At 43.3% G+C, this 16,644-nt stretch overlaps 1 protein-coding gene across 1 annotated transcript; it reads right to left on the bottom strand.

The window, feature by feature from the left end:
- Positions 1–336: 336 nt before the first annotated feature.
- Positions 337–16,426, bottom strand: LOC140454346 (probable G-protein coupled receptor 139). Its single transcript, XM_072549053.1, has 2 exons — positions 16,408–16,426; positions 337–1,363 (listed from the first exon to the last, which is right to left on the bottom strand). The coding sequence occupies exons 1-2, from the start codon at positions 16,409–16,411 to the stop codon at positions 456–458; spliced, it is 912 nt and encodes a 303-aa protein (XP_072405154.1). The 5' UTR covers positions 16,412–16,426; the 3' UTR covers positions 337–455.
- Positions 16,427–16,644: the final 218 nt, after the last annotated feature.

The following is a 16,644-nucleotide window of genomic DNA, read 5'->3' as shown; positions in this document are numbered from 1 at the left end:
GGGAAAGGGAACAAGGAAGAGAGATGAATTCTACTGAAGTCAGGTCAGAATTGGTCACCCAGAGCTGAAAGTAAGAACAGAGCATCTGAAAACCAACTGTTGAGCTCAGCCCCAATTCCTTCCCCCGTTAAGGACCAGGTTTTGGGGGCCGAGTTTGTTTTTCTGCAGCTCAACTTCTTCAATGCAAAGACACACAACAATGTAGTTCACTCTGCTGCTTAGGACTGTTTAATATAAATGTTTATTATTTACAAATTGAAGTTATAGATACAGTCAGTGGAATAATGTCTATTCTCACTGTCCTCTGAGTTAAGAGAACCATTGAAAAATCTCCCTGTAACCCCTTGTACGGTAAGTTTGAATAAACTAGCACTACCCTCGATCTGTTACCATAGCAACATGGTGCTTCATTGCTGAAACATCGAACTGAAATGAGAAAATCCTGGAAGGATTGATTAATAAATGAATTTGATTGATTGATGAATTCGGGTAAAGGGGTATTTCAGCACATTCTTCAGCTGCTGTCTGAACTTAGTCTGGGTCACAGCATAAATTGCAGTGTTTGTGCAGCAACTGAGGAGCTGCAGCATGAAGCCCAATTCCATCACAAAATAATGTAGATACACAAATTGATACCCAATCCAGGCCATCCGATACCAGGTAAAATACACCATTAGCGTTGACCATAACACGATGAAATTGGCTGAGATCACAAACAGTAAAATTATGGATTTTTTTCGATTTCTCATTTCTGTGTCACACTGAACATCCCGATTGGTGTGAGCCCGGAGTCTCCTGCGGGCTCTGCTGGTCACTAAAATGCGTCTGACAGTGAAAACATTGAGCAGCACAATCAGGAGAAATGGGAGAGCCGGGTTTAGAATGTAGTGGAGGAACTCGATTGAGACCCAGACATGAGAGTAATAAACGCCGTCCGTTCCAATACAAAACCAGGGGTCATACCCGAGCTGGTACCAAGGTGTGAGCATAAAATACCAGAAAATGTTCTTTAAACAGCTCAGCACAGTCACTGTTCCCAGAACCACAGCTGTTGTTTTCTCACTGCAATATTTACTTTTCAGCTTCTGGCAACAAATGGCCACAAATCGATCAAAGGTGAAAGTGACGGTGAACCAGACAGAACAGTCAGTGGCTGCATAAAGCAGGACGGCGTGGATATTACACAGGGGGATGAACTGCAGGAAATAAAACTGTTCTTGATAAACAATGGGAATGTCTCTCAATATCAGATCGAGGATGATGACCAGTAGGTCAGCCACTGCCATGGCTCCCAGGTAACATTTGACACACGGAGACAATCCACAATCTTTATAAAGCAGAATGAAAATTGTCGCAACATTAACTGTGAAGAAGGAAAACGAACAAATTAAACATCAGCCTGGAGGCAAATTTACCAGTTTGATTCAGGACCCAAGTGAGTCACCGTATTCAGAGATTTATTGAAATAATTGTTAAATTCTGAATTACTTACAAAAATGTGACATAAAATACAAGAAATATTCCCTGCCCAAACACAGACACACATCCATAAGAACATGGTTTCCTGAACATTCCCACACACTCCATCACTAGAGAGCAGACACATGTCACTTTACAGTTCCCAATATGTAAGGTAAGAGCGTTGCGTGCTGAAGGAATCTCGCTCAGTTCCTTGAAGACGAACGGAGGTTGGAAATTTCTGTCTTTTCGTTAAACTGTGGCCCGTTCTCTGTCATGAAGAAATGTAAACGCAGGGAAAACGTATTACACCTTTAATTCTCTGAGGGGAGTTTGAAACATTATCTCCTTCTCCCTGGTACAGGACTTCTTCCCTTGAGACCTTATCTTTTGTTCAATTAACTGATAGCCGGCTGTGCACAAATAATACCAGTTGAAGAGTGTTTGGAAAATGTTGATTATAGAATGTGATCATTAAGAACAACATTACAAAGGCCCTTCTGTTCATTAAGCTTGGTGAGACCCACTCAGCCTCATGGTGAAAATCTCTCCCTAAACTTGACTCACCCAGCACCCTACAAACAAAATGAACAAGGCAATACCTTCATCATTTGATATAAGGTCCACTTTTACGATCATACAGATGATTAGAGATATTTAGAGATCTCCCCCATATACTTTTCAGTTTTGCCTAACATTCCTAAACATGAAATGTCCTGGATATTCAGTTCGCAGTATCGGTCACCCAGTAGATGTTTTCTAATGCCATTTAATGGTATCCATTTCCCTCAAAGTATGCAGTGAGTTCCTCAATCTTTTTTGAGAATATAACACCCATTCAGATAGACTGCCTTTCATTCAGCTTTTCGAACCATTATTCCCTACTCCATTGTTACTGTTAATCCGTATTGTGACTGGTCAGGAAACAGTCTGACATTATTACACTCACATAGGCAGACCTGATGGATGATGTTTCAGGAAGCCCCATCACAATCCCTGGGTATATCCTGTCCCACCGGCAGGACAGACCCACCGGGGAATACAGTCAGGAAAGGAGGTACCCTGGAAACCAAGAAATATTGACAAGGAAATCACCTGATGATAAACATTACTGCCCTTCACACCACCTCCCAGTGATAGCTCAATTCCCCTTGATGTTGAAAACAAATCAGAGGAAGCTCTGAGGGTGATGAGGACACAGAACATACTCTGGGTGTGATACTTCAATGTCCATCACCAAGTGGGTCTCCACAGGTTCATCACTGACTGAGCAGGGTGAGACATCAAATACACAGAAGCCAGATTGTGGGAAGTGATGAGTGAACCAACAAGAGGACAACGTTCTCACCAAACTACTTGTCACAAATATATCTGTCCCGAACAGTATCTGTAGGAGTACCCAGCACACAGTCCTGGTGGAGATAAAGTCTCAGCCTCATATTGAAGATACCATCCCCTGCATTAAGTGGGACTACCTCCAGTGAAGTAGAACATATTTCTAAAGGACAGAGCAAATGGAAACTGGGAATCCATGAGGCTATTGATGCTGCAACTATCAGAAGCTGCTGCATCACTAGCCTTCCCTCCATCATAAAGTCAAAACGGGGCTGTTCACTGATGATTCCAGAATGTTCAGCACCATTTGAAACTGCACCTGTATTGGAGCAAACTGTTCAGCTCATCAAGAATTTTAAAACAGGAACAGTATGAGGCCATTTAGCCATTCGAGCAGTTACTCAGCATTTGGAGCAGATCTTTTAAGCTCTCATGTCTGTTACACAGGAAATAGAAGGGAACATTCAGCCTTTCAAAGCTGCTACATGGAGAGCACTTGCTATTGAGCCGGAAGCAGGAATACATTAGGGATAAATTAGCCTTTATCAGTTTAACAGAAAATAACGACTGCAGTGACAGGTGCTGGGTCCTCAACTACTTGTAAAATTCATGATGGAGATGAATGGAACAAATGTACTCGAACTAAATTTGTCAATAGTGCTAAGATAGGCAGGAAATGAAGTTATCAAGAGGATTTAGAGAATCTATCAATTGATAAGCAATGGACAACAGTTTATCAGACGGAATATAATGTGGGTAACTCATCCCGTGAATTTTTCAGGAAGAATAAAAGCCTGTGTTTTATATAAATGGAGAGAGATTACAGGACTTAGTGACACAGTGTGTATTGGAGGGTTCACTGACCCGTTCGGACATCGGAAGTATTGCTCCATCTCCCTGATGGTCTGCTCACCGATGTTCTCAGTGGTCCCATTGCTCTCAGTACATATTGCGTATTTTGGTGTGGTTGGTTGGCAGTGGGGAGTGGTGAGGGGGAGGGTATTTGAATTGTGTATCAAGGGGAAGGTGTTTATCTGTGATGTAATTCTTTCTTTCTCGTGGAGACCTGGAGACAATCGTAATGGCTGAGTGCTTCTGAAGGGTGTGGCTGCTGCCAAGACAGTGGGCATTCACCAACTTGATGCACTGTGCATGGTCACAAGCTGCATTCATGGAGTGAGAGTTTGAAGATCCAATCACCAAAAATGAGAACATAAAATAAAGGCATTGCCAAATCAATTGAAATGGTCAGTTATATCACGTTCTCAATTCACCTCACAGAACCAGTCCAATATCACAAACCCAGTTGCAGTATCTGTTCAGCATGGAGCACTGTGCAGACCAGGTTAGTACACTGCGCAATCTGTCTAGAGTGGAATATTGTGTATCGATCTAAAAATATGGACTCAGTATTTGTCCAGGATGTAGTGCTATGTCCACCACCCCAGTGCATTGTTTGCTAACACTGTGTTAGACCGCTACCCACCGTGGGGAAATGTGCAGACCATTCCGTAAGTGACAGGATGTGCAGCTCCCATCCATTTAAACCTTCATATCTTCATTGTGACATGACAAGGGTGCTGTGGGTGTGATAATCACTGCCAAAGGGAGATGTTGGGGGAATTAATACTAACAAGTAGGAGGGTCTGGGAAAATAGAGATGGAGTTTGAGAAACAATGTCTTGGAAGAATGCATTCATAGATTTCAGAATGCTGAAATTAAGACATTTCAATAGCATCCTGCAACATGGGCTGGTATTTCCAAGAATGATGAGTAAATAAGATGAGTTCAGGTAATGGAGTTTTTTTGAATGAGCATTTGTTCTACAGCTTTGTAATTGGGAGTAGGATCGGTACAATGTTCGATTCATTGAACTGAATCTAACAATAATTTGTCTCAGTGGTATTTTCATTGAATGTGACAGAGGGATCATCTGAATGAGGCTGAGCTAGTTTTCTGGTGAAGCATTTTGGAAGAGTTTGTGATGAATTTAGTTGTACTTTCTCTGAGTTAGAATTTTTTATGTACTCTTCCAAATCATACTAAGAATGGATTCAAAATATCTGAAACAAACTCAGTGGCGGTATGCAGATGAGCAATGGACATGTTCATGTCATTCTGCAAATATATCAGGGACAACATTACAAGAAATCAGAGAAAACTGCTCTAAGTATCCAAAGCCATTCTTTGAATAATGAAACATCTGTGAAATGTGAGACATTCATGGTCTTTGATGTCTTCTTATAAAACAAACCTGAAGCGGACCGAGGTGGGCAAATTCAGAAGTCACAGGACACCGAATTATATTCCAATAGGTTTATTTGAATTCACAAGCTTTCAGAGTTCTGATCCTTCATCAAGTGAAGAGGTTGTCACTTCTGACTTTGATATAAGTAAATTTTGCTGCTTTTCCAGTGATGTTGGGTGGCCAGCAAAGTGTTGCATTGCATTACTTCAAATGCAAAATGGACAGACAAATTGATCCCCATTTCAATGGATTCAGTCCAAAACAACAGATACCTAACTGCACGGTGATGCAGGAACAGAGATCCACACATTGGTGCACTAAAACATATAACACGCAGAGAGATAAATGCACATGCACACAGAGGCACACAGAGACATATACAGGGAAACACAAAGCAAACACAGTTACAGACACACATACAACCATAAATGCATACACACAGAGCCACACAAACAAATACCCAGACCGACATAGGTACACACACACGCAGCCATAAACACATGGACACCAGCACTCACATATATACAGCCAGTACACAGAGACAGTAGTATCTTTAGGACAGAGTTTCAGAAGTTGTTGATTTGTAAGGGGATCAAATGTTAGGGGGAGAAGGCAGGAGAATGATATTGAGAAACATCAGCCATGATTGAACAGTAGAGCAGATTTGGTGGTCCTGATAGCCAAATTCTGATCGAATTGCTTTACGTTCTTATGGTGCTAAGGTATCTTGAAATATGTCTGGGAATCAAGTGTAGTGTAAGTTTGCCGAAACTTTCATTGGAGGAACAATGGTAACATGGGATAGGTTTGAGGGGCTGAATGGTCTATATCTCTTCCTAATTGGCATGTACTTGTGTCTCAGATGAGACGTGGATTTAGTGTCAGTTTAACGTACTTTAAAAGTAAAGGGTTCTCGCACTGAGAAAAGGATGTCCCTTTCTCCTTCAGGATGTGCTATCTGTAGTGTCTGCATGCCCACTGAATAGTGATGACTGGGTTCCTAAAGATATTCAAGGCTGACCTCGATTGATCTTTGATGACAAATGGACTCAATGATTATTTAGAACAAAGAGGAAAACCACAATCAAATCAACAATGATCATTCTGTTTGGTGCAGAAGGTTTGAGGGCCAAATGGCCAACTGATGCTCGCAACCCATGTGTTGTTCTCTCGCTCAACCTCTCAGTGTTATCACAGGAGTAGAGGAAGACCCAATTCAGCCCCTCAGCATCAATACAATGAGATGTGAGGAGACCATTTTGCGCATCTAACGAATAAAATAGGAATAGAATTAAGTCATTCTGCATTTTGTATAATTATACAGCATAGGACGAGACCCTCCAAATATTTTAAATTGCTGCACAGAAACAAGGGAGCCCTGATTAGCTAACAGGAAATACAGAGTAGAGTTTGACATTTATTTATGGGTTGTAAAGCTGTAATCAGTGGAGCGCCTCTAGGATCAATGTAATGTTATCAATGACTAAAGTCTATGTCAATGCTTTGGAAGAAGGGACCGAATTGATTGGAGCACATTTAGCTCATCCACCAAGATAGTCATTCACTAAGTTGTCAATGGGATAAATTCAGGGAAGGTTAGTGAGCAAACCACCATCAGAAACAGTATAATGTGGGATCTGCAAAGTTTTACTTTGACAGAATGATAAAGTAACATGGAAAGAGATTGCAGAACTCTGGTTCAGAAGGGATTTAGGTGTCCTGACACAGTGTTCACGTAACATTAGTCTGAATCTGCAGCAAGTCATTAGGACAGTGTGTGGAATGGTGTGGAATCCACCACTCTTCATGGACTTTAGCAGGCCTTTAAAAAGGTTTTGTTAGTGAGGGTCGATCACGTGGGATCAGGAAGATCTAATCAATTGGATACAAAATTGCCTTGATGGTGTGAGACAGAGGGTGATGGGAGAGGGTAGTTGTTCCAACTGGAGGCCTGTGACCAGTGGTATGCCACAAGGACCAGTGTTCGGGCCACTGTTTCTTGCTATTCAAATCACTGATTTGGATGAGAATATGGAAAATATGGATAGTCAGATGACACCAAAATTAGTTAAATAACTGACAGTGAAGAGGGTTATCAGAGAGTACAAAGAGATCTTGACCAACTGTGCCATTGGGCCAAGGAATGGCAGATGGAGTTTAATGCAGATAAATGTGAGGTGTTGCATTTTGTTAGGCAATTCAGGACAGAATTTACACCGTTATTGATGGGGAACTGGAGATTGTTGTCGAATAGTGAGATCCAGGATTACAGGTCCATAGTTCCCTGAAAGTAGAGTGGCAAGTAGACAGGGAAGTGAAGAAGATATTTGGCATGCTTCTCTTTATCGGCCAGAGCATTGAGTAGTGGCATTGAGTCATCATGTTATGGTTATACAAGACAACGTTAATGTGACATTTGTACTACTGTATGCAATTTTGGTTGCCCCACTTTGGGAAGGATGTTATTAAACTGGAAATGATGCAAAAATATTGAAAATTGTCACTAAATTGCGTAGAGTACTCATGAAGTGTAAAGCAGGAAGATATGATTTGTTCATAAAAAGAAATGACATGTGGGAAGAGTGTGTGGTTCCCTTAAAAGATATTGTGATTTTCAAAGCTTGGAGATGTGTAAAATAATTATGCGTCTGCCAGCAGTTGCAGATATGCAGCCAGTTCTAAGCTGGAAATGTATCAATTGGCTGTGTGATTGGAAAACCTTTGGCTTGTTTTGTTGTTTTGGCAACTAGCTTGTTTCAGCTAATTAATTTAAACCAAGCTGTGAGGTACTGTATATTTTGTCACATTTAAACCTGATGGTTTTGACTACCTGGAACCAATCTGATTAGATTGGATTGATTAGATTAGTTTAGATTCCCTACAGTGTAGAGACAGACCATTTGGCCCACCAAGTCCATACCGATCGTCTAAAGAGTAATGTACTCAGACCCATTTCCCTCTGACTAATGCACCTAACACTATGGGAAATTTAGCATGGCCAATTCACCTAACCTGCACATAGAACATAGAACATAGAAAAATACAGCGCAGTACAGGCCCTTCGGCCCTCGATGTTGTGCCGACCAAAGCCTACCTAACCTACACTAGCCCAATAACCTCCATATGCTTGTCCAATGTCCGCTTAAATGACCATAAAGAGGGAGAGTCCACCACTGCTACTGGCAGGGCATTCCATGAACTCACAACCCGCTGAGTAAAAGATCTACCCCTAACATCTGTCCTATACCTACCACCCCTTAATTTAAAGCTGTGTCCCCTAGTAACAGCTGACTTCATTAGCGGAAAAAGGTTCTCACTGTCAACCCTATCTAAACCCCTAATCATCTTGTACACCTCTATCAAATCTCCCCTAAACCTTCTTTTCTCCAATGAGAAAAGCCCCAAGTGCCTCAGCCTTTCCTCATACGATCTTCCTACCATGCCAGGCAACATCCTGGTAAACCTCCTCTGCACTCGTTCCAATGCCTCCACATCCTTCCTATAGTATGGCGACCAAAACTGCACACAATACTCCAGATGAGGCCGCACCAGAGTCTTATACAACTGCAACATGACCTCAGGACTCCAGAACTCAATTCCTCTACCAATAAAGCCCAGTACATCATATGCCTTCTTCACAGCACTATTTACCTGGGTGGCAACTTTCAAAGATCTGTGTACATGGACACCAAGATCCCTCTGCTCATCCACACTACCAAGTAGTCTACCATTAGCCCAGTAATCCATCTTCTTGTTACTCCTACCAAAGTGAATGACTTCACACTTCGCTACATTGAATTCCATTGCCACCTTTCTGCCCAGCTCTGCAACTTATCTATATCCCGCTGTAACCTGCCACATCCTTCTTCGCTGTCCACAACTCCACCGACTTTCGTGTCATCCGCAAACTTGCTCACCCAGCCTTCAAGCCCCTCCTCCAGGTCATTTATAAAAATGACAAACAGCAATGGTCCCAAAACAGATCCTTGTGGAACACCGCTAGTAACTGCGCTCCAAGATGAACCTATACCATCAACTACTACCCTCTGTCTCCTTCCAGCCAGCCAATTCCTAATCCAAACCTCTAATGCACCCTCAATGCCATACCTCCGTAGTTTTTGCATTAGCCTGCCATGGGGTACCTTATCGAACGCCTTGCTAAAATCCATATGCACCACATCTACTGCTTTGCCCTCGTCCACTTCCTTGGTCACCTTCTCAAAGAATTCAATAAGGTTTGTGAGGCACAACCTGCCCTTCCCAAAACCATGCTGACTATCCTTGATCACATTATTCCTATCCAGATGTTCATAAATCCTATCCCTTACAATTCTCTCTAAGACTTTGCCCACAACAGAAGTGAGACTCACTGGCCTATAGTTACTCGGGCTATCCCTGCTCCCCTTCTTGAACAAGGGGTCCACATTCGCTATCCTCCAGTCTTCTGGCACTATTCCCGTAGACAACGACGACATAAAAATCAAGGCCAATGGCTCCGCTATCTCCTCCCTAGCTTCCCAGAGGATCCTAGGATAAATGCCATCAGGCCCAGGGGACGTATCTATTTTCATCCTTTCCAGTATTCCCTAGACCTCTTCCCTACATACCTCAAGGCCATCCATTCTAATCACTTGTGACTCAATATTCACATCAGCAACAGTGTCCTGTTCCTGAGTGAATACTGACGAAAAGTATTGATTTAGTGTCTCACCAATCTCCTCCGCCTCCACACACAACTTCCCACTACTATCCTTGACTTGATCGATACCTACCCTAGTCATCCTTTTATTCCTGACATACCTATAGAAAGCCTTTGGGTTTTCCCTAATCCTACCAACTAAGGACTTTTCATGTCCCCTTCTCGCTGCTCTTAGCTCTCTCTTTAGATCCTTCCTGGCTACCTTATAACTCTCAATCGCCCCAAATGAACCTTCACGCCTCATCTTTACATAGGCCGCCCTCTTCCCTTTCACAAGGGATTCCAATTCCTTATTAAACCACGGCTCCCTCACAAGACCCTTTACTCCCTGCCTGACTGGTACATACTTATCAAGGACACCCATTAGCTGTTCCTTGAACAATCTCCACATATCATTTGTGCTCTTCCCTTGAAGCCTATTTTTCCAATCCACGCATCCTAAGTCATGCCTCACCGCATCATAATTTCCCTGCCCCCAGCTATAACTGTTGCCCTGCAGAGCACACTTATCCCTCTCCATCACTAGAGTAAAAGTCACCGAGTTGTGATCACTGCCCCCGAAGTGCTCACCTACCTCCAAGTCTAACACCTGGCCTGGTTCATTACCTAGAACCAAATCCAGTATAGCCTCACCTCTTGTTGGCCTGTCTACATATTGTGTCAGGAAACCCTCCTGCACACATTGGACAAACATCTAACGAACTCGAGCTATAGCTTTCCCAGTCAATATCTGGGAAGTTAAAGTCCCCTATAACAACCACCCTGCTACTTTCACTCTTCTCCTGAATCATCCTCGCAACACTTTCCTCTACTTCTCTCGGACTATTAGGAGGCCTGTAGAAAACTCCTAACAGGGTGACCTCACCTTTCCTATTTCTAACCTCCGCCCAAACTACCTCAGATGGCAAGTCTTCCTCCATCACCCTTTCTACTGCTGTAATACTATCCTTGACAAGCAATGCCACACCTCCCCCTCTTTTACCCCCATCTCTGACCCTACTAAAACATTTAAACCCTGGAACCTGCAACAGCCATTCCTGTCCCTGTTCTACCCACGTCTCTGTAATGGCCACAACATCAAAGTCCCAGGTACCAACCCATGCTGCAAGCTCACCTACCTTATTTCTTATACTTCTGGCATTGAAGTATACACACTTCAAGCCACCTTCCTGTTTCCAGGCACCCTCCTTCGAGATCGATGCCTTGTTCCTAACCTCCCTATACTCCAGGTCCTGCACCCTAAAGCTACAGTCCAGGTTCCCATGCCCCTGCAGAGTTAGTTTAAACCCTCCCAAAGAGCACTAGCAAACCTCCCCCCAAGGATACTGGTGCCCCTCAGGTTCAGGTGTAGACCATCCTGTTTATAGAGGTCCCACCTTCCCCAGAAAGAACCCCAGTTGTCCAGAAACAGAATCCCTCCCTCCTGCACCATCCCTGTAGCCACGCATTTAACTCTTCTCTCTCCCTATTCCTCGACTCTCTATCACGTGGCACGGGTAACAAACCAGAGACAACAACTCTGTTCGTTCTAGCTCTGAGCTTCCAACCTAGCTCCCTGAAAGCCTGTCTAACATCCTCACCCCTCTTCCTACCTATGTCGTTGGTGCCAATGTGGACCACGATCTGGGGCTGCTCCCCCTCCCCCTTAAGGACCCGGAAAACACGATCAGAGACATCACGTACCCTTGCACCTGGGAGGCAACATACCAATCGTGAGTCTCTGTCGCCCTCGCAAAACCGCCTATCTGTGCCCCTCACTATTGAGTCCCCAATAACTATCGCTCTACCTTTCTCCGCCCTTCCCTTCTGAGCAACGGGGACAGGTTCCGTGCCAGAGGCCTGAACCTCGTTGCTTACCCCTGGTAAGTCATCCCCCCCACAAGTATCCAAAACGGTATACTTGTTCTTGAGGGGAATGACCGCAGGGGGTCCCTGCACTGGCTGCTTCCTCCTACTCCCCCTCACTGTCACCCATCTCTCTATAACTTTTGGAGTAACTACTTCCCTATAGCTCTGATCTATGACCACCTCTGCCTCCCGAATGATCCGCAGTTCATCCAACTCCAGCTCCAGTTCCCTAAAACGGTCTTGGAGATGGGTGCACTTCTTGCAAGTGTAATCAGGAGGGACGATAATGGCTTCCCTCACCTCATACATGTTGCAAGAGGAACATTGCACTGCCTTCGCTGCCATCCCTCTAAAAGGTAAACTTTAAAAACTAGATCTAAAGAAACAAACAAGCAAAATGCAGCACTTACCTGCTAATCACAACGGGTCGTATTATTAGGTTAGAGGAGGAGGACGGGTGGGAGGCTCCACCCCTGTAGCGCCTCAGGTTCCTCGCCTGCACGCTTTTATAAGAAAAAAACCTTCCCAGGTAAGCTAGCGCGACACCAGCTTCCGGGTCCGCTAGGCGCTTAAAAAAAATTTAAATTTTAGCCGTTAAAAAATCAATAACTGGACTATACCGCGACTTAAAAAAAACACCATCAGATAGCCGTTACCTGCTCCGCCGAGAGAGTGAGGACTGTGGCTGGAAACCGGAGCACCTGAAGGAAACCCACACAGACTCGGGAAGAGTGTGCAAACTCCACACAGACAGTCGCCCGAGGCTAGAATTGAACCAGGGTCCCTGACACTGTGAGGCAGCAGTGCTAACTATTGAGAATAGATCATTAAGGATAAAAAGGAGATGGGCATTTGAAAATTGGGAGAGAGCTAACTGCCATCTGCAGAGAGAGCACACCCGCCATCTAAGGAAAAATGTCTAGTTCTCACAGAAATCTCCATGCTCTAGGGGAATAAAAAACACCATCTGTTCACAAAGGCACAAAGCAAACTTAGATATTATCCCTGACACCTGAATTCGGCAGAGAGAGGCGTTCATAAGAGATGGGGAAGAAGATAGGTTATGTGTGGTCTTTTAGAAACTAAGTTTTAATTTGTTTTCTTATTGCATGGATTTATATAAGTCTGACTTGTATTTATTGAAGCAGGATACCAGGAGAATTTAGTTCTGTAAGGGATTAGTTAGTAGTTAGGAGGAATTGGTCGGTTTATTCGGAAACCTGTTAATTTGTTCACTGTTAAGGTTAAATAAATACATTGTTACTTGTTACTTTTTTAGATTAGATTAGATTAGATTAAATTACTTACACAGTGTGGAAACAGGCCCTTCGGCCCAACAAGTACACACCGCCCCACTGAAGCGCAACCCACCCATACCCCTACATCTACCCCTTACCTAACACTACGGGCAATTCAACATGGCCAATTCACCTAACCTGCACATATTTGGACTGTGGGAGGAAACCGGAGCACCCAGAGGAAACCCACTTGTACTTGTACTTGTACAGTGAGTACCAAGGATTCCTTTCATTTAACCACATTTTCAACAGATTATAAGGGGGTGTTTCTGGGTTTTCGGGTCCAGTTATTGTAAGGAATGTCTCCGATCACCATAGCAGACAAGGGTTGGTGTTTTCATTTAACTATCAAAGGGGTTCAACTTTTTGTCCCTTGATGTTAATGAACGAAACTTAAGGTCTTGACTTAGGTCAGGACATCTTTCCCTGTTGCAATATGGGCTAATGGGTGACTTTATAGAGGTTTATAAAATCATGATGGACATGGATGAGATGGATAGCCAAGCTCTTTTCCCCAGGCTACATGAGTCCAACACGAGGGTCCAGGGGATTAAGGTGAGAGGGGAAAGATTTCTAAATGACTTGAGGGGCTGCTCTTTCACACAGAGTGTGTTGTGTAAATGGAACAAACTGTCAAAGGAAATAGTAGAAGTGAGTACAATTACAAATTTTAAAGACATTTGGACAAGTACATGAATCGGAAGAGGTTAGAGGGATATGGATTAAATGTGGGCATATGGGACTAGTTCATTTTAAGAAATTTGTTTGGCATGGGGTGAAGGATCTGTTTCCACACGTTTTGACTCTAAGACTTTGACTCTCACCCGTCTTCCATAACCAATTATTTGTCGCCTTCAATTCATTTCCAAGTCAAGAATCTTCTTCAAATACTTTCAATGATCCAACTGTCCAAACTTTCTGGAATAGAGAATTCCTGACAGTGATGTGATGCCGTAGACCATATCAGCAGCAGAATCGGAATTGTACTGATTTGAACTGAATTGAATTGTATTGTATTATATATTTAACCATGATCTATCTATGCCATTGTAAATCCCGCTATCCTGAGAAAACAATGATACAGCTGGTAGCTCCTTGCTGAGGGAAGAAGCATTTATTTCATCCACCACCACGTCCATCGCCAAATGATGACATTGATGTTGACATAAGGGGATATGATGGATGTGTCACCCACCCCTGCCTGGAAAGATCTAGATCAGAGAAGCTGAATAAAACTGTGATCCAAACGGCCACTGACAGCACTGTCCTCCCCCTTGCGTTAAGCTGCAGGTCGTGTTGAAGGAGGTGACACTGCTCTGTGAGCAGCTCCTTGTTCAATCAGGTTCCCCTCACACTCTGCTCCTGGGTTAAGTGTAGCTTGGGAAACAGTTCTTGGAAATCCCAGGGTGGATAAAATGGATCCCTCTCCCCACACACACACTCTGTGGTTTCAGAGTTTCCCCTTTCTGCAGCCTCTGGTCCTTTCATTGTTCATGTTGCAGGCCCAAATGCTGTAATTGCAGTCTCCATGCTCCATCCAGAGTTGGGTCAGCAGATCCTCAGGTGTCCCTGAATGTCTGAGGCACTTCATAGCACCACTGCCATCCTCAGCACCTCCACTAACATTTCAATAACAGGAGTCAGTCAGAAACCCCTCAACTGTAAATTATTTGCCTAGTCTTTGTTACAATACTCGAAGGGATTCCTCATGTTACTCTCTGCATGAGCAGTTAAGAGGGACATACACAGGCGCACACAGTCCAAGCTCCAAAAACATGTCTTAAAGCTGCTAAAACTCCTTGTCTAACATGAAACATCCCATGGAAACACAAGGAAATGAACAACCCGACGCACACCACTTAATTGTTTCTGAGCTTCATATTGCCAGCACTTGATACATTAGGGAACTAAAAACCAAAGCAAACACAAGGACAGAAAGAATCACATTAAAGATAGAAACTGTTGATTAATTAGCTGGCAACATGCTTTGGAAACATGGAGAAAAAGATAGGGGAGAGAGGCTGACTGGAGGACTGAAAGTTTGGAGGGAACAAATTACAAGAATTAGAACACTGTATAAAGACATTAATAGATCAGCTGGCATGGATAGTTCCATCCAATTCTTAATGTGCCACACAGTACCAGCCCAGACACCATAAACTAGGACAAGATGACAGCCCAGCATGGAGAGCTCTGCAGACCGTGCTTATGTATTGTTCAGTAAACTGGCCTATCTGTCAACCATGGGTAGCATTGCGAACCTTTGCCAGTATATTAGCACTATACTTGCACCAGATCACTGCCAGCGCAGGGAAGTTTGCAGCCCATGCTGTGGGCTCCCACAATTTGTATTTGTCTTTACACAAATTTATCACGATTACAGGCAAGGGGTTTTGTGGTGTGTGTGTGTGTGTGTGTGTGTGTGTGTGTGTGTGTGTGTGTGTGTGTGTGTGTGTGTGTGTGTGTGTGTGTGTGTGTGTGTGTGTGTGTGTGTGTGTGTGTGTGTGTATGTTTGTGTGTGTGGTGGGGGTTGGGGTTTGGGGGTTGATGGTACATGTACAAATCATTGGTTGTCCTGGAACATGCTGGGGGGAAATAAGTAAATTAGGTTAAATATGAACAACTGGCAGGAATTTAGTAATCAACACAAAGAGACTGAGCAACACTTCATGAACAGAAGTGATGACTTGCTTGAAATATTAAAATAAAGGCATTAGCAGGCACAGAAACAATGTAGTTCAGAGAGCACAGGAATGGTGAACAGATGGGATATTGATGTGAGTTCAGGTGCGTGCTGTGGAGGCTCAACCAAGATTTTATTTCAGGTTTGAAGTTGGCAGCGTCAGCAGCAGATTACTGGCATCATTAAGATTGTGTTTCATAGCTCAAGATTCGAATAGCTGATGGGATGAGCCAGTGCGCTGTATTCTGAAGGTGTCACTGGTTAAAATTAAGAATGTTCAAGGTATGGAGTTAGGAATCAGCACATGGCCAAAGGTATCATGACAGGTATGATTAGACTGTTCCAGTATCAAATATTGTTCAAGGACGGCATGGAGGCAGTGGAAGGAAATGGAGTTTGAAACCCCAACAGAAGACAATGACCTCCATACTCCCAAAATCTAAATATTTCGGGCAGAGATGCAATGAATCTTAGTTCACAGCTGAAACTGGGTAGGACAACATAAGTGACACTGCCACAAGCAAAGACAGAGCGAGTGAATGAAGAATCTCTCTGCTACTGTTAATAGTGGTTTGTACAGTTAATATGTAGAAACAGAGTTTCAGCAGGAACAATAACAGTGACAATGAGTGTAAATTAAATTAAAAGAATGATAATACAGTCATATATAGTTTACAGAAATAGTAACTGGATAGTGACACTTACCAGGGACCCCAATGATAGCCAGGATCGGGTAATAAAAATATTGAATAATCAGAAGTGCATAATAGACTCGCGATGGTAATGGCAATGAATCTGCTGTAAAAAGATACCAAACATACAAGGATAAATCCCTACCCATTGTTGTAGCATTCCATTCTAATGTTCTCAGATTCTGATCCAATGTTTGAATAGTCCAGTCTCTTGTTCTCAGATTCTGATGCATTGTTGGAACATTCCAGTTGAATGCTCTCAGATTCTGCTCCATCGTTGGAACATTCTAGTATAATGTTCTCATATTCTGATCCATTATTGTAACATTCCAGTCAAATGTTCTCAGATTCTGACCTCTCCTTCCCCTCTCTTAGGTGCTGC

This window comes from Chiloscyllium punctatum, chromosome 29 (genome assembly GCF_047496795.1).
Source record: "Chiloscyllium punctatum isolate Juve2018m chromosome 29, sChiPun1.3, whole genome shotgun sequence".
In the NCBI taxonomy this organism is placed as follows: Eukaryota; Metazoa; Chordata; class Chondrichthyes; order Orectolobiformes; family Hemiscylliidae; genus Chiloscyllium; species Chiloscyllium punctatum.
This window is presented reverse-complemented; position numbering and strand designations above follow the sequence as displayed.